General features: G+C 43.2%; 1 protein-coding gene across 3 annotated transcripts in view; it reads left to right on the top strand.

Annotated features, from left to right (window-relative positions):
* The first annotated feature begins 1335 nt into the window (after positions 1-1335).
* The window catches only part of slc6a9 (solute carrier family 6 member 9), a 57023-nt gene continuing 31967 nt past the window's right edge, over positions 1336-26391 (top strand). Inside the window, exons 1-2 of one of the 3 annotated variants that reach the window (XM_076744679.1) lie at positions 1336-1494; positions 3597-3870. In XM_076744679.1, coding sequence (XP_076600794.1) covers positions 3841-3870 — 30 coding nt within the window. In that variant the 5' untranslated portion in view covers positions 1336-1494; positions 3597-3840. Of the gene's footprint in view, positions 1495-3596; positions 3871-17522; positions 17754-26391 lie in introns of those variants that run through there. The other 2 variants (XM_076744677.1, XM_076744678.1) reach the window with 2 other exon arrangements.

A 26391-nucleotide genomic window follows, 5' to 3' on the forward strand; every position in this document is an offset into this window, starting at 1 on the left:
TGCCTTTAAGTAAGTTGTCTGTCACTTATTGAAGTGATTTAACTTTATTGGGTAGAAGAGCGCACAATTTCAGTCTCTTCTAGAAGATGTTCATCGTGTTGCACTTGGTTGTGACAGAAAAGTTGTGATAAGAATGCAAAATTGCTGACCCTGGCTGTTTTCTGAATCACTGTTCAGCCATCTGTCAAGCAGTTCTGGTAAAGCATACTGGCACCTTCAGAGTCTAGAGCTACATTAGCTCTGTGAGGCTGTACTTATGCACGGTGGTGCTTTGAGCTAAATGCTAAAATCAGGATGCTAACACGCTCACAATGACTGTTAACATGCGGATGTTAAACCCTGCTGATGGCCCTGGAGGAACACTGGGTCATCAAAGTCTTTAGAAGTCATTGTCAGGGAGTCATAAATATATTAACCTGATTCTGTACAAAATCTGTAGTGTGTGCATTTCCATTATCCTCCACCATCAAACCATTCATTTGTTTGTACATTTACTTATGTTTTATTGGTTCAGAAACCTGTCCTTATTCATAGTTCCTCATTTGCCTTCATTATCGACTCACACATGTACATTAGCATGAGCCCAGTTGCTTGTTCTAACCTCAGGTCTCAGTTTACCTCAGGTAACAGGTGGCTCTGGCTGTAGGTAGTGCAAGAGAAGCTGTTGGAATTTTGTTGAAAATGAAAGCTGTGTGAGCGCAGCCTATTCTAACCCCCTTCTTGTGATCCTGGGCTGATTGGTGTGAGGTCAGGATGGCCATCTGTAGTTTCTCTCTGTATTGAGGGAAATGCTTTTTAGAAGAACAGCACCATTATGCACGCCTGAATAATCCACAACCAAAACCCGTTTCACCTCCTGAGCCCATGTTGCTAAGCACTGTGCTGTATTAGCAATGCCTCTCATTTTGCATTTGGCCCATAGCTAAGTTTGTTAATGATTTAGAATAAAACCCAAAAGTGTGTCATTTCAAATAAGAGGAAACAGAGAAATAAGCAAGTCCTCACATTTAAGAAGCTGGAAGCACAGACTATTTGACACGTTTGGCTGATACAACTACCAGAACAATGAATTGATCATCAAATATTTATTAGTGAGCCACATGGCCTAATATCCACAAGATATCTCAAATGCTGAGATTACTTTATACAAACCGATTCTTCATTTCATCTCACCATTAATCAGACTTTTATATCTATCAATCATGTACCTTGAGACTTTCCAAAACCTGTGACAATCTCTCAGACCAGCTGGCAGACATGTCAGGTTTCAGAGTGTGTTGCCACTCCTCCAGGGATGGCCCAATAGGCTTTGCTCAAGCCTTGGGTACATAAATTAGTCGAGTCAACCAGCAGGATGGGGAGCACTTTGACTTGATCACAGACCTCAGTCTTCACACCAGTTAGTTTCTCACTGCTGGGCTGGTTCCCTGGTCTCATGTAGAAGTTGGTGTTTCCCTTTATTTTATCCCATCTTCAGACTTCACAACGTGGATGGTAAGGTTCAGTTTTTAACCTAGTTTCATTTCTTATCATCTTTTCATCAATGTGCAGCGTCCTGTGTATGATGGATGTCTCAGGGCACGTTGTGAGTCCCTGTAGGCTCTTGTACATGTAAGAGTGTGTTCATGTGTGTGTTTGTATGTTTGTAACACTGAATGGTTGCTATTTCTGGCCACTTTTTTCTCTCCTTTTTGCTGGGATGCTTTTAGTTCACTGTCCAGGGTTTCTATTCACTGAGTCAGTGACAGTCAGATGAAGGGAGACCTGCGGCAGAGTTACAGTGTTTGACTCACACTCCAGGCTCCACATGACAGCTTACAGGATTTACTGTAAGATGGAAAAAGCGCTGATGGAAACCTCTGTGTCATCTGAAACTTTCTTAATATATTTGTGAAGTTAACTAAGAACTGAAGTGTACCAGTGCCAAAGAAGTTATGTGATTGGAAGATTGAAAAAATGTTGTTATTAAACCTGACACAATGAATTGGTTGATCAGTTGATTAAGTTAAATTCTTTAACTTTTTTCCACCAAAAACACACATTGTTTGGTGCCATTTTCTCCAATGTGAGGATGTGCTGCTCATCTCTGTTTTATATGACTGAACGTCTGTGTGTTTCGGATGGTTGGCTGAACAAGTAATACCAAGATGTCTAAGTAGACTGCTGATAAGGTGAGCAGTTTGCTGAGATGCGGTCTGCCTTTTGGCATATGACGTGTCAAAAAATATTGCATGATTTTTGCCCATAGCCATGGACAGATTTACTGTACATATCTCCCACAACAAGTTGGTATTTTCCACATGTCCCTGAAGTACTTTGGCATGTTTTTCCAACCCTGTGCACCATGTATGGCCAAAGAGAGGAAGAGGAGGTGCAACAAAATTGGAGTTCCATGTAAATGAGGTAGGACAAGGATGGATTATCAACTGGGCAAAGTGGCCAACTCCCCCGGAAGGCTCTAGTCTTACCGTGTGATAGCTGGTTTGTGCCAGTTTCATGTTTAGATGTTGTAAATTCCTGCTAAAATAATGCACGTAATCAAATAACCACACAGTGATTCTGGGGCCAGCATTGAAGAACTGCACATATTCCACAGGGAGTGTGAGGACCTGGGGGTCAACAGGGCTAGCTTGTAGCTTGTTTTTACCCCAGTCCAGTTGGACTCTGGTCCGGCCAATTCTGAAAGGCTTTTTAGAAGAACAGCACCATTATGCAAGCCTGAGTCATCCACAAACAAAACCCGGTTGAGTCTGCAGAACATTTATGGTTGCATGTAAACAAACAGAACAATTAAAGATGAACGCAAAGCACAAATCAAATAAGTGACTTCTATAACATCTACAGTCAGATGCCTTTGCATCCGAGTTATTCAGAATCACTTTAAATCTGTCCAGCGTGACCAGCTCCTGAAGATTCAGGTAATTTTGGAACCAAGCAGATGGGGCTGTGTGATTAAAAGCCCCTTTTCCCAGTTTAGTATGGACCAGTTAGTAAGAATAAGTCCTGGGACAATAACTTGTCGATCTGTAGCTGAAGATGGAAGCAGACCAGTGATCGCCTTTGAATTAAGAAAATGCCAATGATGAAGTCTACAGGTGGACAAGGCAGACCATCCAAGCTGAGCATAAAGAACAACGATGAGTGAACGCTTCTCTTCAATCCTGAAAAACTTCTGCCACTTCCTCCTGAATCCCGGCTGTTTTTGAGTATTCGAGTTTGGCGTTCGTACAGTCACTAGGCAGTCTAAACGTTCCCCCAACAGTTAATCTCTTTGCACAAAAGGGCACTTTGTTATGGCAGCTGCTTTGCTACAAAATGCAAATCTGTTACTACATGTTCTCTAAATTCTTTCCCTGCATCCTTTCTAACAGCCTCCTTAGAAGTTTGATTTCCTCGTCTTAGTTTATTGAACTCTCAGAGCGCAAACATTTTGTATTTTTAGTTTTTACCTCACAGCAGGTCATACACAAAGACCAGGGGTTTGTTTTGAACGTGGCCAAGGGGACAAGTAACTAAAAAGTGTTGCCTTGCTTCCCCCTTCCCCACTCCCTTCCACCCCTCCACCCCTCTCCGCCTGTCACATGTTCTTTTCACAGCATTGAAAAGTTTCTGGATTAGGGCAGAATTAGCACAAAGCAGCGACGCCACTCCAGCTACGCTCGCAAGCGGCACAGAAGAGGCACGAGGGGGACCGAGACACTCCAGCGAACGCCACCTCAGAAAACTTCAAACTCTGATAGCGAGAGGGGGACGAGTCCATCCCAGAGAGAGAGAGAGAGAGAGAGCGAGAGAGAGAGGCAGCAGAGAGGCAGGGGATCTTTGACGACAAGGTCCTGAAGGATGGCAGAGAAGCAGTTTGCCGGGATCCTGGTAAGTTTGACTTTTGTTCAGTGAACACACACTTTTAAAAGTAGTTACACTGTTATGCAACTTTATAAACACATGGAGGCAGCCACGTCTCTGAGTCCAGTGGTGGGATGCAGCTGCTGGACCACCAGTTTAGTCACTCTCTGTATTCCCCTTTTTATTTCCAATTTCCTGTGTTTTTCCTTTATCTGTACATTTTCAGAAAGGCTCAAAAGGCTGTGCTGACACTTTTCTAGTTTTTAAGAATACCTTCTTAGCCTGGACACACTTTTTCATCTTTCCCCACATTACCCAACACCTTGATCTTGTTTGTCTTTGAAACAACATAAACACACGTTTGCACTGACTGATAAGCCTCCTTCTTCCTCCTGAGTGAGCGTTGTGTTGGTGTTGGAGTGCAGCAGGCAGGGCTGTCATCACCTGCTGTTCACCATGGCAATGCTGAGCACACATCGTCAACTAAACACTGTCCCAAGAGTCCCCAAACTGTGTCTTTACTCGCAACTTCATCCCTCAACTCTGCTCTCACAGCACCCAATCTGATCTTTGTGTATTCGGCAAACAGGAAACATGTTCTCAGTGTTCTTTGGCTGCTGAGAAGAGATGAGGCCAAAGAGGTAAATGTGTCAGAGTCGGGCCTGAGCTGCTGGCGAAGCTTTAAATAGAGGTTTGGCGTCATTGGCAGTCAGGTCACTTCTCTCCCTCCCTTCAGTCCAAGTTCTTCAGTCCGTCTTGAGACGGCGATAAACACAAACTCAGAACTCTCAGCTGACATTCTCGCTCATTTGAAGCCGCGCTTTCCTCCCCGATGGTATTTTTTTCTTCTGCCAGGTCCTTTTGAGATGCATATCCACATTAAAATGCACACGCGCTGTCTGAACTTAAGGGGGGGGGGGGGCGTTATCGGCCTCGCCCGCTCCTCTCGATCTCTCTCACAACATTTGAAGGCAGTTGGAGGATGGAGATTTGAGTCTTATTCTCTGCACTTTTTAGTGTGGGTTTGTCTCAGCTTCGTGACGGATTGCCAGTCAATCTTTTGCATAGTTAGACGCTTGCAAAAAAAAAAGTTCAGATATGGCTGTCTGGGAATCAAATGTGATTAAATGATAGTCACAAGGAGGATTTTAATTGTTTCCCAAAGGAAGGGGTTTTGTTTTGGATATGTGCCTGTTGATTATTAGATCTAAGTGGCCAACAATGAGTGAACATGCCAACTGAGTGTTTTACATCAGCCTCTCAAACACAAAGTGCAAAGGAAGGAAGTACAGCTTGAATTTCTGTATCACGAAAAAACTTCAGTGAGTTTAGAAGTTCAAGTTCAAGCCTTTAGTTTAAAGTTTTAAAGGTGCCATCAGTCCGTTTTAGCATGAATGTTATTGACTCAAATGCTGGAATGCTATATGATAAAGGTGGAATGCATCCCATATCACACTGCATGGTGAGCTGTGCCTTTGGTATCCTTCTGCTATAACCACATATCAGACCCACTTTCTTGGCCAGAGCCTCCTCTCATCACTTATATTAATGATTGCTGAACTGACGCGCAGAAGAAGACGTGTGACTTAATCTTAATTTAAAAAAAAAAAAAAAATGCCGTGTAGTAATTAAGAACTTTAAATTAGGCTCAGATGCAGGCACCACTGTACTTTCCAAACAATTTGAGTGTGAAGCTGTGCTCCTTTCTGAGCTCTTGCTTTCTGACCACTCACCAGTCATTCATTTATGACACGTCCAATTTATGAAGGTAAACATGGCCCAGAGCCTCGGCTACATCGTACAACAGCTCCAGCAGTGACAGCAGTCAACCGCTCACACACACTTACACACAACTCGCCCCTCGTGATTGGTCGCTTCTCATGGCTGGGACCGTTGTCTTCAGCGGCAGTAGACAGTGATGTCAGTTGTGGGTTAGAGACATCAACAAAGAGTGAAAGAAAGTGTGTGTGTGTGTGTGACAGAGAGAGAGAGAGAGTTATGACCAGAATCTTGCTCTCCCATCGCCGACTGTCACCTTACTGTTTACGCCGTTCCTCCTTCTCCTTGAGCTCTTCTCGTCCATCTTTTCACATTCATAACAAGTTGATAAAGTTCTAAAAATCCTTTATTCCTCTATCATTTCCTGTTTTATCCACATCACCTTTACCTTTGCTTGAAGAGTGCAAAGTACCCTTTCCTGGTGTGTTTTCTCAGCATTTTCTTTTTTGTAAGTCCATGCCCTTTCTTTAGTCTGTTTAATTTACTTCTGCTGGTCCAGATGGTTGGTGGATGGACCCGTCACCGTAAATCTCGTGACACACAAGGCGCTTGCTTCCTGCTACCGCTTGGCTCGGCTGGTAGCCTTCTGCCGGGACTCGTTCTGTCCAAACTTAATTCCCCTCCTCGTTCACAGCGTTCAAAGGGAGCCCCCCTCTCCTCAATCTTCCTGCACTGTCTTTGACTGCCCTGGAAGCCAGCGCTTCCACTGAGCGGATGAGCAGATGGTGCCCTGGCACTACCTTTGACTGGACGGATAGCTGTCTCTTTGTTTTTGCTCCTTAGTTTTTCAACTCTTCATTAAAATGTCTGCTGTTTGGGTGTATGTACATGGGTGTGAGAGGAGGAGGAGGAGGAGGAGGAGGAGGAGTTGGGCTGAAGTTTTGCTCATTTGCCTACTTATTGTCTACTTACTTTGTCTGGCTGTGCAGACCACCACTGCCCCTCCATCACCATGAAGGCCAAATGGAGGACGAGGTCACTGGAGAGTGGCCTCTGATCAAAGATAAACATTGGCAAGTCTTTTAATGTTAGCCTGTTACTTTTCTGGACTGATTAGGAATTTTAAGTGCACCATAAGCCATTAACTACATGGATGTCCTGATCAGCTTTTTCTGGTCCACATTCTGAAGCAGGTCTTCTCCCTAAAGGATTAAATATGTATCTGACCCTGTGAAACGACAGCTGTAGCCTTCCTAACATGACACATCTTTTTAATGAGCTCCTTCAAACCAATACTCGAGGTCCGTGTTCAGTTGGAACTGCAGGTGTGGCGATCTAATTACAGTCAGGTTCAACTGACTTGTTAACCCCCTGAACCCCATAACCCAATAGTGAGTTTTTTTTTTTAGGCATGTTTTCTTTAAAATATCAACAAAATTTAAGCATTTATCAAAGCCGGAAACTGTTAAATCAAAATCGTCCAACGAATCATGTGCTACGAATGCTTAATGTACGATCACTTAAATGTCTCCATTAAATTTTTCCCAAAACGAAGCATTCGTACAAACCAGATCCTGTTAAAAGCACTAAATCCTGAATGACTACGCTGACCCCTACAGCCACTCGACAACAATTCAGTGAAAAGTCGACTGCACTGCAGACTGGCAACACAGCGGTTAAAAATGCTATAATATCAAAAAAACAATGCCCAGATGCTGCTCGGGGTTCAAAGGGTTAATACCTTGGTCTAGTTGGAATATATAGTTGTGTCTGGGTGAATTCCAAAAACATTCATGCAATGTAGTTTAACTAGAACATATGGCATGTGTATTATGTTTTTAAGGTGTGTGAGAAGAATTAATGATGGTGTTGGGTGCAGTGCAACAATGTATCAATGTCACATTGTTATAACACAAGAATGTGGTTTTGTAAGGGTGTTACTGCGCTACGGTTCTGTGTACCTCACGATTCTGTGGGGGGCCACTGTGTGTGTGTGTGTGTGGCTGCGAAAGAGAATGAGCGTGTCACTCACTGTGTGTGTCTGCGTATGTGTGCGTCATTTCCCAGGGGTTGTGTGGCTAATGTGTGCTGTAGGCTGTGAAGTGGAAACCAAATGGAAAGAAATAGTGGCACCTAGAGCCACAACCTCCCCGAGGTCAGGACACACACGCACACACACGCACACGCACACACACACACACACACACACACATAGTAGGAAGCCTTCTTCTGACCGTTGTTCATTTTTATATTAAATTATAAAATAATACACAATCTGTTAAGGAACTCAGGGCTCAGACTTTAGCTCAGAGGGTGTGACAAAACTGAGCAGCCCAAACCGTGGCCCATAGGCCAGTTCTGGACTCACTTGGGACGTGTTGAGGCTTTTTTTTTTTTTTTGAAAAGTTGGTTCATCAACTGGTTTGTTTGTAGACATGGTCCATGTGCAGGACTGTGAATGTTGCCAAATATTTGTTGTTGCTTATGCCCTCTGGAGCTGTGTATGGTCGGTAAAGTGTTATCCATGTGCTCCACATAACCAGAGTACTCTTCCTGGTGAAAGTAGACAGCGCCTCTCCCGCTCTCCCCGTCCTTATATAAGAAACATATTGAGTTGCCAATCAGCCAGTTTAGTTAACAGCAGTGCTCAGCAACCGTGTTGACAGCCTCTGGGGTGAGGAGCCAACAAACAGATGTGAACCAAGAGAGAGCGAGAGAGAAAGAGCCGTAAGGGCAGGTGGGGGGAGAAGAGTCAGACATGATTTCTGTTTTTTGATTTCACCCCCTGACTGACCAGCTAAATGAGAGAAAAAAAAAAAATCACAAGCCGCCGTAGCGAGCGCAGGCAGCGCCCAACGTCAGCTTAACGGCAGCCACTGTGGCGAACGTACAATTGAGGGACAAGGGCCACAAATGCCAAACACGTCCACTGCTGGGCACTCTTTAAAAGGTAACCCACCACCACCCAACCCCCTGTGTACGCACACACACACACACGCGCACACACACACACACACACACACACACACACACACACACACACAGCAAAGAAAAAAGGGGCTCCATTGTGTTTCGGACCTTTAGATTTCATTTGGAAAAACCACTCAGGCAGAAAATTTCGTTTTTCTGATTTTCTTCCTCTCGCCGTCTCTTTCTGGTTTAATGGGTCTCCCTCCCTCCAACTCCACAAAAAAATACAAGCAAGTTAGAAAAAGGGGACTTTACACTCTTCCTCTCTCGTCCTCTGAAGTCAGTGAAATTATGGACAGGGCTCTGACATTGTGTCCACACAACGGGGCTCTTAAATCTCCCCCGGTTTCTTTTAGTATTATGATCATTTTCAACGGCTTCCAATTGAACTCTTTTCAAAGGCCCTTTCAGAACCATATTTAGGTAATTTGTTGCGCTTGAACCCAACCTGCTCCCTGGCTCTGTGTGCGTATGTGAGTGTTGAATGGCAGCTATAAGCCTGGGACGAGGGGGGGTCTGCTTTTCTCAGGGCCGGACAGCCCTCTCCTGCTTGGCTACACACCTCCCCTGTGTTATTTATCACTTTTCCTCCTCTCGCTGTTTCTTCCCCTCTTTAGTCCCTTTCAGACATGCAATCTGTAGCACCACTGCGTTGATCTGTCTGATTAAATAATGGCTTTTAGGCTTTGAAAACATGATGGAAAAGTTCTGCGTCTACTGCGGTCAAACATGACCGGGCCGGCACAGATGCAGGTGGAAAATAATGTCATCAAGGAAGAAGAAGAGCCGTCACACAGGCTGCCTCAGTGATGAAATAGGAAGCTTTTCGATGCTGGCTGCTGATCCTCACAGCTTGATTACCGGCCATCCACAGGGCTCAGGGAGGCTCTCCCCATGAGTAGTTTTCAGTAACATGCATTTTATCATTTATTAGAAACAGCATAAAATTCTGCTGCACTTTTTACAGTCCTACAGCTCCCAAGCCAGTACAGCTAGGCTTAAAAAAGGACTGCACATTGTAAGTTTTCTCTTTCATTCTTTATCCCTGTTTTGCTTGTATGCTATTGATTTTCATCAATAGCATTCGCCAGTTCGTGGAGTTTCCTCCTATCAGCATTAATATAAGTTGAAAGATGATTGGCTTGGAGTTCTTTCTTATTGCCGTTACACTTCAAGGGAAACAATGAAAATACAACTTTTAAAGCTGCGTTAATTGTTTTCTTGTTTTTGCCACATGCAGCAGCAGAAGTAACTGTAAAGCCACACTTAAATAGTTATTGTATTGTTGTGCATGTTAGCTAACAATTCCCTATGTGTCCATCCACAGAGCAACATTAGCATTCATTTGGAGTCATATTTCATATTATTGGAGTCCAAGCTCATTAGCTGCTAAATGCTCTGCAGCGGTCACAGATCGTTGCGAAATCAAACAAAACTGAAGGCTGTAAGACTAAAATAATAAGCTGAAAGATGCTAAAACGCTCTGTAGAGCAAGCAGGGTTGGGTGATAATTCTCTCAATGTCCTTTCACATTACACATACTCATTTGTTGTTAGCGCAGCTTGATAAATGTGCTTGGTAAGAGAAGGCGTTAGATGAACTGTTTCACCAGTTTGAAATTCTTACATTCCATCATGAAACATGAAATTCAAGCCTGCATTGGACATTTTTTGTACTACTGGTGGCACATACATACATTTATACTAGTAACAAATTATTATTTTCATTACTGATCTAATCTTCAGATTACCTTCTCCATCAATTCATTTTTTTTTTTTGTCAAAAATGGTCAAAAATGTGCATCACAATTTCCCAAAGGCCAACTGTACTGATTTAAATGGCTTGTTTTGAGTGACCACAAGTTCAAAACCCAAAGATATACAGTTACTTATCTCCTAGAGCAGCAAACACAACGTGAGACGCTGAAATCTTTTGGAATTAACTATTAAATTCGTTGTTAATAAATTTTTTTTTTGTTACAGTTTCTGAGTGCACACGTAAACTGACGTCAGACTGACGGACTCAATGTTGTGGCATGTGTAAGCTGCTGCATGCAGCACAGCACAGACAGAAAAGCTAATTTAGCTTATTTAGGCTTTTGACGTTGCTATCTTTGCCTACAACTTGAAGAGGTACAAGATGTACAAGAAGCTTTGGCATCTTGGATGGCATTTCATCGCTTTAATGAATAAAGAAGACATATTTCATATCTCTTCCTCCCTCTGCCTTTCGCTCTTCCTCTCTTGTCACATTTCAAGCGCAACAGTGACTTCTGCCACGTGAGGCCAACTTCAGTCACATGTTCCTCACTTTCATCCCCAGCAATGGTCCCATATGTTTGTCAAAATGTGTATGTTGTGTGCTTTTTCCGGCCTGATTTGTTCCCATGCCTTCCCTCCAATGAGCCCTGCTCTCCCCGGGGGTCCGAGCCGAAGCCTCACGCTATTTATACAGACCGAACAGCTGGGGCCCTCCCAGCCAAAGCAGTGAGGGATGGGCAGAGAAATTATCATGGAAACTTCAGGTTAAACCAAGCGTTGGAAATATCTCTCTGTTCCCTCGTTTTTACTCTCTCGTCTTCCTCGCCGTCATTTGTCTTTCTCCCTTGGGTGTCCAGAGTGGCCGGGTCGGGTCGTGTTCAGCTCAGGTCAGCCGGACTGCCAGACAAACACGACTCATTTGGATCTCTTATTTATCTCTCTGTTATTCTCTCTTTTTTATCCACTCTGCAACTGATGTTTTTGCCCCATCCCCCCCCCCCACCACTGAAACACACTTTCTTCCCCTGCTTCCAATTAAAGAGCTAGCTGTTTTGGACTGAGGAAGAAAGGTTGATTTTCCCTCCAACCGCGCCTCAACACATTTTGTCCTTTTGTTGCGCCGGACAAAGCCGACCTGCTGTTGCAAAACTGAGCTTTTTGTGTTTCTTCCACTCGGCGGCTCCTGTGGTGCTTGTCCTATATTGTGAATCTCAACCCTGTGAAGTTCTCTCCTCACTGCTCTTCCCGTCACTTATTTCATCCTGTCTTCACTTCAGTCCTATCACATCTTCTCTCCACTGTCCTGCCGTCCGCTCTCAGCTTTTCCTCGTGTGAAGCGCTCAGGAGGGAAGAGAGAGTCAGGCCTGTCGATACCTCCTTCCGTTCAAGGCCCCTCTCACAGTCAGACGTCCCATCACAGGCATGCTGAGCTAACGAGAGGTGAAGAGATATTAACCTAATTGCCGTAAGGGACAGATATATAGATCGAGGAGGATGTAATAAGCCCAGACATGACTGCTGGCTCTCTGTGAGATTAGCCTTTCAGTGTAAAAGCAGGTTTGTTTTTAATGGACATTAAAGAAGTCGTGTGTGAGGCCGTCAAATTAATATCTCATTATTTACTCAATTAAAGCCCAAATCACAAAGAGCACACAGTTAAAGTTATTTAAAGCTCCTTATAGTGTCAAACATCCACGCAACTACAAGAGCAGAAATGACATTGCGTGGCCCAGCTGGCTCTGTCGTGTGCATTCAAGAGGACAATGTGGAGCTTATCAGAGCGTTTCCATGACCACAGTAGTAAACAAACATGGCGTCTGTTAAAGCGTTTTCAATTCCTGTCTGAGTAAAGAGGTGACAAAGTGCCACAAATGTGCCGATGAATGAAGCTGTAACGCTCAGACTGTGAGCGTTCTCTGAAGAACATAGTAACACCAAAGCCGTCCTTGTCCAGGTCCCAGGTCTTCGGTTTGTGTGGGTTGTCCAGCTTTTCCTTGGGTAGAAACAGCTTGCTATCCACTATGAAGGAGGTACTGAACCAGGAGTAGAACAGAACATCTTCATCTTGCAACATGACCTTCACATCGAATGAACAGACTGAGACACCTCGTGTGGGCATTAAGAGTTTTTAGGGGACACACTCCTGAAGCGTCTTTGTTTGCGTACTTGCGTGGGCCACGTTTGGCCTTCAGTTTGTTTGTATTTGTCGTATGAATGGCCTGAGTGAATGCAGCAAACTGGATTATTATTCACTGAAGCAACAACTAATATCTGAAGGCTAGATTTTTTCTTTGCTAAATCCATTAAAATTAACCATAATGCTCAACTGCTCTCCAATGCTTTATTTCCCAAAGGTTTGTGTCCATCTTCCACCATCAGGGTGAAGGCACTGTGTGTTGACTCTCCAAGTTAGAAACAGTAAAAACAGCATTAGATCATGGCGCTGCAGTCAGAGAACCAGTAAGCCTTAAAGGTGTCTATTTTTCTTGGAAAAGTAGCTACAGCAGAAAGGACCAATGTCCATTCAGGTTTGATGAAGTCTGCTTCGGGACTGTTTTCCACCCTTTCAGTTCAGCCAGTGACCATCAACTGGGATGTTTTGAGGTGGAACTGTGTTTGCTTGACCTCGGCTTTGGAGTTTGCTCTCTTTGTTTTGTGCGTCTTTTCTTGTGTATGTCCATGGGTTGATGGTTGTATGTGTGTGTGTTCTTCAAAGTGAACCATAAGTTGTGCAAGCTACCTGTTTGTTTGACTCTTGTAATGCACTCTGAACTGCTTTGGACGAACCCATCTTGGAAAATTGTTAATATTTGCTAAATGATGGTGTGTTTTATTGTTTCATTGGACAAGAATAATTAAAAAATATATATTTATTCAACAGAGAAAGTTCAGACTTACACTGTGGACTATAGTTTTGTAACTTTTCACTGAATATTAATTGTGTCTCATTGGCCTTTTGGATCACAAAACTTTCTCAGCCCATAAAAGAAAGGCATGGGAGAGGCACATCTTTCATGAGTATGCAGTGATATTTGAATTTTTTTTTTGTCAACACAGATAAGAATGCTTTGAAAAAGGGGAGAAAATCATGAGAGAGGAGATGAAATGAAAAGAATTCAAAGGAAAGGAGATTATTTTCTTCTTCAGACTTATGTCTGAGTGGTGCATCTGTCTGTCACCTCCTTCGTACTTTCCTTTGCCACCATGCCACCCCAACCTGCCGTCTATTCCATTATGTTTGAGGAGTCATTCCTTCTCGAAACCTCTTTGTCCTTCACGTTGTGAAACACACCTGAATGATTCCCATAGCTCCACCATGAACACTCTGTGAAATTTAAACCCTGGACTTGAAACTGTGTTCCCTGGGTCGTCTTTTCTTATTGGAGTGAAGGTCACCTGAGGCCAAGTGTGGCCAAGAGGAAAAAATACACCTGTTTAATTTGTGCCTATTACATTTGAGATATCAGAATTATTACTTTCACTAACACCATGTTAAGTTCCTGCTGCTCTACACTGAAACCTGCACATTAGCTGGATGCTTTTATTGTGAAGCCGCTACAGGAAATGCAATGTGTTTGCAGGACTTATGTTATGTGGTGCTACTGTTCAGTAAAAGTTGTCATACACATCAAGATGTAGTAAGAATATTTCTTTTAAACCATCTTCTAGTCTAGGGATGAGTGTTAGGATACATTTGTGTTCAGTCATAGTTACTTTTGCTCAAATTGCATTGCCACCTCCTCTGTCTCCATCATCTGTTTGTATGGCTAAAACTCCAACCTGCCTCCTAATTACAGCGTGGCGCATTGAAATCATGCCGCAAGCACATTTCATTACCTGCTTGATTTAAAAGTCTACTTAAAACGCTTAGTAAGAAAATGTGAGACCCAGGCTGCATTAATCTTCAAATCAGTGAGGATGTTGGTTTGTCAGAGCTGGAGCTGAAAAAGGGAGTGAGAAAGGAAGATTTGTATGTTTTTTTCTTTTATTCCTCAGTCTCCCTTTGAATGTCTTGTTGTTTCAGTTTAGGATCGATGTGTGTGTGCTTGGCCCTAGGTTCAGCCGTAATAGATGCTGGCATGTGCTTGGAAGTTGACAGGAAAGCCTTGAGGAAAGAGGAGATCTGTTCTGACCTTATCAGTGCATCTGCTATGTGCCCTTCTAGTCGTTTGTCTTTTTGCTGTTGTCTGCTGAGTTTGGCTTGTGCTTGTTTACATGTGAAAGCTACTTGAACCAAGAGCTGCTGGTCACACCTTTTCCAAGTCTTTTTTTTTTTTGGGCAGGATGATTAGTCAGTCAACAGAAAATTAATGAAATAAACTAATTATTAAATTTTTTTTGCTAACCAATCATTTAAGACATTTTTTAAGTTTGAGTTTTGGTTCAAAATGTGAGTGTTTGCTCTTTTTTGTGAGCTCTTTTTTGGTCAGATCATTACTTTTACCTCTTTTTTAGACCAAACAATGTGTCTGTTAATTGAGAAAATAATTGCTAGCTTAATTGGTCATGCAAATGATCATTTGTTGCATCCATAGCAGAGTGCAACACTTCCTGTAACTTTCTGAAACTGACATTGAATCTGTCATTTCTCGTATATACAACTGAATCCAGACTGTACACATCCTTAAGAAAACTGAAGTACTCCACAGTACTGCCTCTTTTAGGAAAACTGCAGTTGTGCTACAATAACAAAACTGTCATATTCTGATCCTCTTTGGAGAGGATTATTCAAAAAACATGATAGTTTGGCTTGTGAAGAGAAGCCACAACTGGTATGATAGAATAGGTACGATCTTTATGACTCCATGAGCAGTTAGTCTAGTTAGCTGTAGACCCAAACTGAACAAACCCACTCCCTGAGACATAAATACATTATTTATTTTAGTACCCCTGCATTTAATAAGCAACCCCGTGCGTGCAATGAATACGTGCTCGTACGCAGTGGGTGGATGTGGAGGTGCACTGAGGAGTGAGCTGAGAGAGCAGTTCAGAGTCTCGGTGTCAGTGGCATCAACAGGATTCAGTGGCTGAAAATGCGAAAATCCTCCTTCCCACAGGCCGTTTTGCTGTTGCAGCAAGCACGCACATAAAGAAACAAGTGAGGATTTTAACAAGTCATTGTTGTTATCAGCAGCAGCATCTGTGCTTCTCTAATTAGAGTTAAATGACCTAACATAATAGGGCAATTACTTTACGAAACAAGTCCTCCCCTCTCTCCACAGCCAACTGCAGCCACAACAAGCATTTATTTTAGGATCTGTTTGTCCCCACCAAATTCATAGCGAGTTTTCAGTGAATGCCCTCACACTTAATACCTGAATTATTAAAGTGTAGTCCAGTGTGTGTGTGTGTGTGTGTGTGTGTGTGTGTGTGCGTGTGTGTGTGTGTGCGCGCGCACTTGTTAAGCTTTTCATTAGATTTGACCTAATCTGAATCTAAACCCTCCAGAGGCAGAGCTACTAAGAGGTGACTGGATCCCTGTGGAGGAGCTAATGATCTACTCATAGTTAAGTTCTCATCTCAAATGTACACACGCAGACAGCCCAAACTGACCAATCACAGTTATTGTCCGTGTCATAGCCTATCCTGATCTCTCACCAGATCACACTGTTTCTCAATGCCGTCAAGCTGATATTGGCCTGAACTCCATGCACACGTATAAGCTTTACTTAGCCAAAGCTCTGAGTCTAAAAACCTAAAACTGGGTAAACAAACTTCTACAAATAAACATCATCAATAAAAGTGTTTTGCACTGCTGTAAAGAAATACAAAAGTAATGGAGAAAGTGCAGTAGTAACTCTGACACAATAACATGTCTGTTATAAATGTGTCAACATGTCAGACTAGTTGTTGGGAGCACTTGTTTTCATTGCCCTCAGCACTTCCCCTCAGCACAGTGAATAGGGCGGGTATATGGTAATGATTCCTTTATTGGATCCCCTGTGAGATTCTAATCCTCTGAATTGATAGACAAATGAATAGCTTCCTGTCTGCGATGCTCGTCTCGTGCTAAACATAACTGGAGGGCCTCCACTCAAGCGGCAGCAGTCATTGTCCCCGGCTATCAAACACCCATTAGGCAGGGCGCCAGTTGCTGGTCAACTTTTGACATTACTCACACCGCATCCAGTCAGGGGATCAACTCTGAGTGACACTTTGAAAGACGGCTCGTCTCATTCCGCTGCAACGTTTTTGTTGATCTCTCAATCGCGCCCCTATTGTGGATACACTTTTACCTTTTTCTCTCAGACACTCACTTCCTCGCTTTCTCCTCGCTCTTTTTGTTGCGGGCAGCCATTAGCCATATGGTGGCAAACAGGCAACAACAATGTGTGCAACAAAACAGAGGCTCAGGAGGGAAGCGCTTGAATTTGAAAGGGTGTAGCTCTGTGAACATGTCGCGGACGAGGCGGAGGAGGAGGGCTTTGGCTCGGCCGGTCCCTCGGTGTGACACGGCAGAGGCGGGTGTGGGGGGGGGGGAGGCATTGGCAATGTCGGGGTGTAGAGACGGACGAGGATTTGGAAGAGTCAAGTGCCACTGAAAGGGAAGTTGTTGGTGGTCTGCAGAGTTGCAGCAGCTGCCTCTGAAAACAAACGGAAGAAATAAGAGAGACAGAGAGAAAGAAGGGGGGACAGGGGAGTCCGGTGGAAGGCATGCAGGCTCCTCACTTGTGGGCTCCTCACTTTTTTTGTCTCCTCACTTTAATCTGTTAGGAGAAAGAGTGAGGGAGAGAGAGAGAGCTTGGCCGTAGCCCATGGGTGCTCCAGACCTCCCCCCACTTTACTCCGGCCAGCTTAACTAGAAGTTCAACACCCCCCTGTCCCCTCCACCACTGCCGGTCCTCTTCTCTCCCGCTTACTTGCTCTGTATTCAGCCTAGGTGCTAGAGCGACAACGAGCCATTCATTGTGGAGGTAGAGGGAAAAGACTGTGGATCTCTCCTGCGTCTTTTTTTTTTTTTTTGGGGGGGGGGGGGGGGAGTTGGGAAAGTGAGGGGAGGAGAAGGAGGGAGGGCACATATTCCTGAAATGGTGAAATACAGATAGAGAAAGTTAAAGAGTGAGAGGAGAAAGAGAGGGAGGGGTGAGTAAAAAAAGTAAGAGCGCAAAGGAGGGAGGGATGGATGGAGGGGAGTCAGAGCTGGAATCACAGAAGGAAGGGAGGGGGGGAGAGAGAGAGGAGAGAGAGAGGAGAGAGAGTGGGCTACCATGCCGAATGAGCAAGAGAGGCGGAGAGGAAGCAGAGCTCCATCAGATGAAATGAGGTGAAAGTAATTCAGGCATTAATCAAGCCAGGGCAAAAGGGAGGGTATACTGTGTTTTCTCCCCCCTCTTTCGCTGCGGAACTGAAAGGCAAGGTGTGAATGAAGGAGACTACAGTGGCCGGCAGAGAAGCACCACTGGGTCACAGCGTCAAATCATGTCCGATTCGAACACCATTGCCGCTTCCACCGCAGACCAGGTCAGTTGAAGCTGTCATCTTGTTTTTCTGTTTTTGTTTTTTTTTTGTTTTTTTTTTCCACTCGCATCAGAAGACGAGCGTGCTGTTGTTTCTTCTTTATTAGTTGTGCCTCACACCAGCTTAAGCTGCTGGAAACACCTCATTAGAAGACTTCTAGGAATAAGAAAACTGAACTTAACCCAGGTTCCGGTCAGATGTATGTTACCTTTAGATCCTAATTCGGAAGTAGTTAGAGGAAGTTTCTAAGAGCGGCTGAGTGAGTGTGTGTTTCTTGGACTATCAAAGCAACGATTGTTTTGCCCGGAGCTGCCTGGACAACGGTACAGGGTCCTGAAAGAATTGAATTCATCAAGACGAGCTATTGTCTACGCCGCCTTATTTTTCGGTGATCATTCAGGGGGTCTGTGACGACTCAATACCCCCCGCACCACGTGAGGAGGGGGATGTAGCTCTTTAAAAACCAGACCACGTGTGGCGGCCCTGAAAAGTTTTTATAAGTAATTGCAGTGGGAAGTCCGGGCAGCGCTGTGAGAGATGGGGTTGGTAAGGAAGTGGGTTGGTCCGCCGTGTGTGTGAAAGAGAGTGACAGAGTAGAAAGGCAGAAGTGTCCAGAAAAGGACGATATTTATGCCCCCCCTCCCCCCCGCCCCCCTCCCCAACAAGCCGCTTTAATCGCACACTTTGGCACATCCATCCTTCGCTCGGCTTTCTCTTTTTAACTGTCGACTGGCTTTAAAGCACTTAGAAACAATTAAATCCTCTGATGTGTTTAAGATAAGATATACAGGCATTTCCATTATGGCAGGTAAAGACAAAAGGTGTGTGTATGTGTGTGTGTGTGTGTGTGTGTGTGTGTATGTCTGCATCTGACCTTGCTGCCGGCTTATGTTGTTAGCCAAGTCCTTGTCTCCTGTTTCCGATTGCTACTGTCAAGGCTGAGTCAGCCTGCTGTAGTTCTGTAGGCAAATACACACACACACACACACACACACACACACACACACACACACACACACACACACAAGCACAGGTGCATAAGTTTTAGGTATACACACAATGCACACGCCAACACAACAGCTGCTGAAACTGCTCACACACAAAATTCGGGGATGGATTGTGGGTGGAAGGTTGAAGATATTTAGAGCTGCATAGTGTGTGTGTGTGCGCACGTGTGTGTGTGTGTGTGTGAGTGAGAAAAATTCCCCAAAGCAGCATTCACAACTGACAGCTCTACAGAAGTCCACATGCTAATCCGCTGATTCTGGTCCATTTAGATTTGTGAACACACACACTCCATATTTCTCCCAAAGCTTTGACTGACAGGACTGTGTAGACACGGTATAATTATAAGCAGTGGCTGCACGTGCATGTGGGTGCAAATTTTGGTTCATAATTACTGGCTATGATCAAAGAAATCTCCTGAAAAGAAAATCTTTCAGCGACAGACTGATGTCTCGCTTTTGTAATCAGGAGTTGTTGGGGAGCTGAACATGTTCACAGTGCAGATATTTGTGGGTGTTCAAATCAGCAGTTTTTAAGTTGCGTTGTTGTTCTCTGCACCTTCTCTCATCAGTCCTGTTGGAAGTGTAGAGATTGTCATAAATGACACAAAATTCCACAGCTAAAGCTCATCCTCCTTCATTATAAAAAAAATGAAGAAAAACTGTTCATTGTACTTTCAAGTTACCATTTGTGTACTTTTCCATTCAAACATATAGAACGGGAAAAAGGAAAACCGGGGGGTTCGGAGACATCCACACATTAGAAACACATTAAGCTCTGCCTCTGGAAAAAGCAGAATACATTCAAGACTTCAACAGAGATCTAGTTTTGTCATCAAGCAATAAGCTGATGTAGGAAATTAATGGAAAGTGTATACTATGAATAATTATACCTTGTTAATCCTTATTGAAGTGTAGTATTTTAAAACAGACACTTTAGTGTATTTTATTCAGATAGGAACAGCGTGTTTCGTCCAACTCACAAGAGAGCGTGTTCTTTGACAGTAGTCACTAACAGTATATTAGAGTTTTGTTTTTTTTTTCATCATTTTTAGCCAACTGTCATTTTGCAATAACATATTATCTTTAATTGTTGCTGCGTTGAGCCTTGATTATCAAAAATCAGACTGACGTGCGCATCTCAGCACTCGGTGCGGACTGACCACTTGCAAGCTCTGTCTCCTCATACAAATACGCCGGCCATTAACAGACAAACCAGGGGAATAAACGTGCGGCCCCTCCCAAAATGGTACATCCCTGCCTTCACCTGCGGTATGGACAGTGTGGTCAGGTTCTGCAGCAGTCCACATGAAGACGGACGGTGGTGCTGCCGATAAAACGCTGATTAAAACGGAAAGGTGGTCAGCGTAAGTGCTGCCAAAATGCTAATTGCTAAGCTTATGTTAGGTGACATTTCAAATTCTGAATGTTTCTAGTCTTCATTTCATCACCAGCTACAACTGAGGAGGCATGACAGACATACTTGAAAAAATGTAGACCATGAAATTCGCTGCAGCCGTTTAATTGCATAATTTCTGTTTTCTAGATTAAGAATGGGTTTTGGTTGACTTCTGGTAATTGAACGGTAATTTAAATAATATTAATAATAATAATAATAGTAATAATAACTGTATTAGATTTTAAACTTTAAAACGGTGAAATATGTAGCTGCCCCATCGCCTCTGGCTGCCGTTAGTACCCCACCTCCCACTCCATCACTCCATCTGTACATTTTCCTGATCTCTGTCACAATCTACAAATTCTTCTCCAATTTCTGAAATCGCCCAATGTCCCGTCTCAAAAGTAAAACGTTTCCTGACTTCCAAAAATTAAAAAAAAAAAAAAAAAAAGCCCAATCAAAGCCCAGTTCCTTCATTTCCTCTGTCATTACATGGGTCACATCCTTCCTCGCAGCGGTAGACCGACCTCACCGACCTGGGACAATAGTCTGAGGTTGTGTGTGTGTGATTTCAAGGCACGCTCGACTAATAATTGGAGTAATAAGGAGTTCAGATGGATCTGGTAATTGCTAAGCGAGTGCTGGTGATTGGCTTTGACATCCTTTTACTGAAAGAAAGTATTAGATCGGATACCATTTGCACATCCAGACAACAGTCATTGCTTTGACTTCACGCAGGAAACGATTCAGTTTCTCATTACTTTATTGTTGAGTGTGAGTGTTGCAAGTTGTACCAGTGCACATTCACATGCAACATCCATACAATATGAGGCCGTGAGGCTGGAGAGTGAACAGCATTTTTCTTACTTTAGGATCTTCGCTGGTCACCAGCAGTCTGAAATCGTCCTAACTCGCAGAAAACGAATGGTTTAACAGAATGACCTAAATTATTGCTTTGTATATATATATAAGCAGATTTTCTGGATCACAGGGTGTCTTGCCAAGGAGCTAATGAGGCTTGTTACGCAATGTACAAATTCTTCTTCTGCAGTGGCATTCATCCAGAGGGCTCTTGTACAACACCTACCTTTTCTGTTTATGCCTCTTATAAGAATGTACGTAGACATATTTAGCCTGTCTGCCCTGCAGGCCGTCACACTTTCAGCATCGGTTTAGCAGTCATGCTAGGTTCTACTAAAATAACTACTGTCAGTCCAAACATAATGAACAGAACATGTGCTGTTTTTTTTGGCAGGGATATTAAAACAAACACGCTATCAGGAAAGTGTTATGAAGCTTATTGGAATGGAATTGACTGTGAAACACCCATTAATGTCATATACTGTATAATGTTATGGTAGCTGCTAATATACAGTTTAGCACATTACATCTAGCGTAGGAAGCCAGCAGGGGACCACACACACACACACACACACACACACACACACACAAACTCAGCCCATCTGGGGGCAGGTGTTGCAGTTTATGGAGCGGAAGTGCAAAGTAGCTGTGTTTACTCACTGCACTATGGCTTAGCAAGCAAGGGAACAGACACATGTGGAAAAGAGAGACAGAAATAGATAAAGTAGAGTATTTGTGTGTTAGTGTGCGTTCGTGTATGTGTGTGCCCCTTGTCCATCTCCCTGTGGTGGCTCCAACCTTTGGTCTCCCTCTGACTTCACTAAATTAAGCTTCCGGGCTCACAGCTGCCTTGCAGAAGCACACAGTCATACAACACACAGCAAACTGACTACACATGCACGGTTGGGTGGACGGATAGTTGCAAGCTTGACTGATAAGTTGAGAGAATTAGTGACGGATAATGGCTGGCTAGAGAGGTGGATAGGTGGCCGCTGATGGGGGGACTGGAGGGAAATGTTACTGACCTCCCGTGTGCGTGAATGGACGTGGATATGTCCGTCCATTGATGGGGGAAAAACTGAAGGAGCTATTTGTAGCATTTGTAAAGATAAATGGTGTTTTTTCTTGTATCCTTAATGTTCTTCAACGTGGGAACACATCAGCCTCCTGGTTAGTTTAAGTTATGATCATCAGTTTGAATTCTTTTTTTCTGTTGTTCTCTCTGACTTTTTGTCAAAGACAAAGCTATTTCATAATTTAGCTCCTTATCTGACGTACTAACTTTTCAACCATAGGTGTTTTATGTCTGTCCTAGCCTTTGAAGTACCAGTTGGCCTTGTGGGGTCATCTCGCTCAGAATGTGCCTCTCACCATGGGAGCGCTATAAATGACAGCAATGAAGGAAGGAATGAGAAGGCAGGCTTTCCTCAGGGGTTAAAGGGTCATAGGTCTGACTGCAATGACAGGCACCTATCGAATTGCGTCTATCTGAACAATGTTTTTTTTTTTTTTGATAATTTCTTGTCGTTCGTGTCTTGCTTGGAAGGAATTTCAGGCCAGGCCAACAGTGTCAACACAGCTGTGATACAACAACAAAATATGGGTTAGTCATACATGACTTGATCCCTATGTCCCATTTCAAAACAATGAGGAGAAGCAGCTCCGACCGCTCATCCATTATCACTCTGGGCCTATCAAGAGTCACTGGGTTAACAGCTCTTCATGTTTTAGATAGATAGCAGCCTCAGTATTCAAGTACATATATATATGTGTGTGTGTGTGTGTGTGTGTGTGTGTGTGTGTGTGTGTGTGTGTGTACAAATTTGCTTCAGGGGACTATATAATCAATAAAAGATTCATAAATAACATCTTGGTGCTGACTGAGTTTATATAGTCACATGACTGACTAGAATTTCCGGTTAGTGTCCTGCTAAATAAAGTTGTGTCATCCCAACATGAACTCTACAAACATGGGAACAGGCAATAAGGGGTTGTGAGTAAAATGCTTATATGGGTAAGTGACTCAGTGGTTAGTAGCCCAGCTAGAGTTACTCTCCTCAGGCGAAAACTCAAATGAAGAATGTTGGGGTCATGGCTACAGTGAACTGCCCAAAGCCCTCAGTCGCATAGGGCAATATTTTCCAAACTGAAGCCTTCGGCCATTAGGTTTGGAGTTGACATGGACAGAGGTTGTATTGCAATATGAGTTCTTGTGTGAGCGGGCCTGTATGGTCCTGACTTCATGCTCAAAGAAAACACTAATAAGACAGAGACAGACAGAAAGAGAGAAACCAAAAGCTATGATAGATGTTTACTTCAGAGTCAACCAATTTGGGTTGCCAAAAAGAAATCAAGGTCATATTTGTCTCCTTGCAAGGCATCTGCACAAAGGTAATCATGATGCTGGTGTGGTTACCCATTTATTCAACTTCCTGGAACTCTCCATCACAAACCGGAACTAACTGGACCATTGTGGTGAGTTCAGATCTGCCTTCCTCTGTGAAATGGCAGCAAGCCACCTCAAAATCAGGCTATTGAGGTGCTAAAGTGCCGTTCTGGCACAGTGGGGTTTTAGTATGGAAGGTCATTGTCAGCCCGCCTACCGTGTTCATATATGAAATGAACAGACAGGTTGGTGTGCCACAGTCAGTTGTGAACATGCTGCACTGCTGCTGTGTCTTCCAGACTTACATGGATCATCCTTTAAGGCAGTTTCACACACACGTATTATAGATACAGCAGTAAAAACTGTGCCCAGAGTCAGAGTGAGGTTGGTGAATATGCAAATGACAAAGATGCACAGAAGAAATGTCTTAACTGTCATTGCCCCCATTCTAAAAATAGTTTAGATATAGACTTACTGACCTGCTCTGCATTGTTAAAATGTACATGTTCATTTGTTTGAGTTTAGATATTCCCATTTTATTGGGCCTGTTTTTCAGTCGATCATGTGGCACTGCTGCTCCTGACTGCTCCCTTTCCAAGTCAGGCACATTCACTGACTCTGACTTTCATCTAAATTGTGTACATGCGGCTGCATTGCCTTTGCTGTTAGCCTGCAGCTGATTAACAGTTATACTGAGAAGATCCGGCCTTACAGGTGCTCTTGATTGAGATGATATCTATACATGACTGGAACTTGTTGAATAGGTCTTGATTTATTCAGAATTTGTTGCCAGTATTTATGTGTCCATATTGCAGGTCATATATGTTTTATACTGCGTCTGTGATGTAACACACATCTATCTGCAGTTTGAACCAGTCAGTCTCATTTACACTTGTGGTGTAATGTTTACAGGAGCATTGTGGTTAATCCTCTAACTTATGCATAAACTTTTTGCTGCTACTTAATCATTTACACTGTGAACTCCTATTCCCTATTTTCAGTATTTATATTTGGTTTGTTGTTTACTGTGCACTTTACTTCTTGTCTTGTCTCACTGTGGGATAGTGGGAAACGTAATTTGGATTCCAGGCCACTTAACCCTCTGCTGCCTACCATTTTGCTGGATTTTCCTTCTTATTGCCATCAATGGAAAAAGAGTGGTGATAAGATGCATTCTTCCATATTTACTGACTTACACATGTGTGGTTTAACTTGAGGTATGCACATAGAACAGACAGTGATCAGAAACTTGGATGATATGTTTATACACCACAGTACCCAGTTTCTGTAGGCTCCTCAAAATTGGGATAATCCGCTGAACCACGCTTTTTGAAATCAGGATATGAAACATTATCAATACCCTGATAATAATCACAATACTAGTGTGCATGTAAACATACTGATTGGTTCGTTCATTTTTTTCCTGTCCTTGAAGACTCATCAGTGACATCTTTTACTCGTAGCGACTTATCTTATACCATAGACCAACATACTGTAAACTGTTCTCTTGAGGGACAGTGTGCTCATGTACTTGTTCTTTGATAAGGCTTCATTTTATGCTGGGTCCCTGGCTGCAAAACATGGAAAAAACATAACAGAGGTCAAGATTTGACCTCTGCTGTTGTGAAATTGTCATCTTACCTCACTGAATACTATCTCATAATCCTTGTGCATATGCAAGCTTTGGGACGATGTTACTACACTTGGAAATAACTACAACAAGGTGACCTTTGATTTGTTTTTGCATTCCAAGCATTGTAAGGTATGATAAGCACTGGACAATGAGTGTTGACTAAAAACCAGAATACAGTCATGTCACCACACCACATGAGATTGTTGTTAAGCACAGATTGTATTAGTCCGAATATAAAAATTAAATCTACCATGTGTGCTGTACAGAGCAGAACCTAAACCGTTTCGCACTCCATTTTCTCCATGAGTTAAAATGTGATGCTATACTGCTGTAACAGACACACATTTACGGTGCAGTGGTGCGACTTTTCCAAAGAAGGGGAAGTTTAAGCTAAAGTGTGAAACGGGGTGAGGAGAAAAGGCTGATGAGGCTCTATCATCAGCTTTGTCATGGATTTGTAGGAAGCAAAAACCAGCAGAGAAAAGAGCTGATGATGAGGCTCATTGAGGCAGCATGCTCACCGTGCTAGCAGGCAAAAACGAGGGGGGAAATAGGGTGATAATGCTTGCCGAGGCTGTGTTTGTGGGTGTGTGTGTGTGTGTGTGTGTGTGTGTGTGTGTGTGTGTGCGTGCGCTTGCGTGTGTGTGTGTTTGCACACTCTTGTTGAAGCTGTACACTTGCAGCGCAAAGATTGAGGGCAACTCCACAGAGTTGATGCTCGTTAATGCTGCCTCAAGTGAAGAGGGCTAAAACAATGAGGAAAAACAAGGACAAACAAGAGAGGTGAGTCTGATGGAAGAAAGAAAGAATGGCAGAGCAGCATACAGTAAATGACAATAACTCGTCCATCACAGCACCAGTCACAATTTAAATGCTCTCAATTAATTAGCCAAAATAAGAGGAGGACTGGTAGAAAATGAATTGATTCATTACTGTATTGTTTCATTAAATAACTCCTGCTGGTCCCACAACAACACCCAAGAATCAGCTGACTGTAACTAAGCATTATTTTCATTATCGATCAACCTGCCTGTGATTTTCTTGATGATGAACTGAAGAATTGTTTGGTGTGTCAAAGGCCAGACATACAGAGCCTGACAAGCTATCATGAAAAAACAAAGTTCTCGTGATTCATTAATTGCTTTTGAATGAATCGTTTCAATGTAGCATCATTCATCACCTTCGTATGAACTTGCTTGGTACACGACTTAAATGATCAATTGATTGTCTATGCAGCTGCTGGCAAATTAATCAATTAATGGACCAAACCTTTCAGCTCCACGATCCAACAAATCAAGCCATAAAACAAAGTTCAATTTCAGCTCCACTGCAGATATCGTGGAAATATGGCAGCTTGA

The sequence above is a fragment of the Chaetodon auriga genome, chromosome 12, assembly GCF_051107435.1.
Source record: "Chaetodon auriga isolate fChaAug3 chromosome 12, fChaAug3.hap1, whole genome shotgun sequence".
NCBI classification, from domain to species: Eukaryota; Metazoa; Chordata; class Actinopteri; order Chaetodontiformes; family Chaetodontidae; genus Chaetodon; species Chaetodon auriga.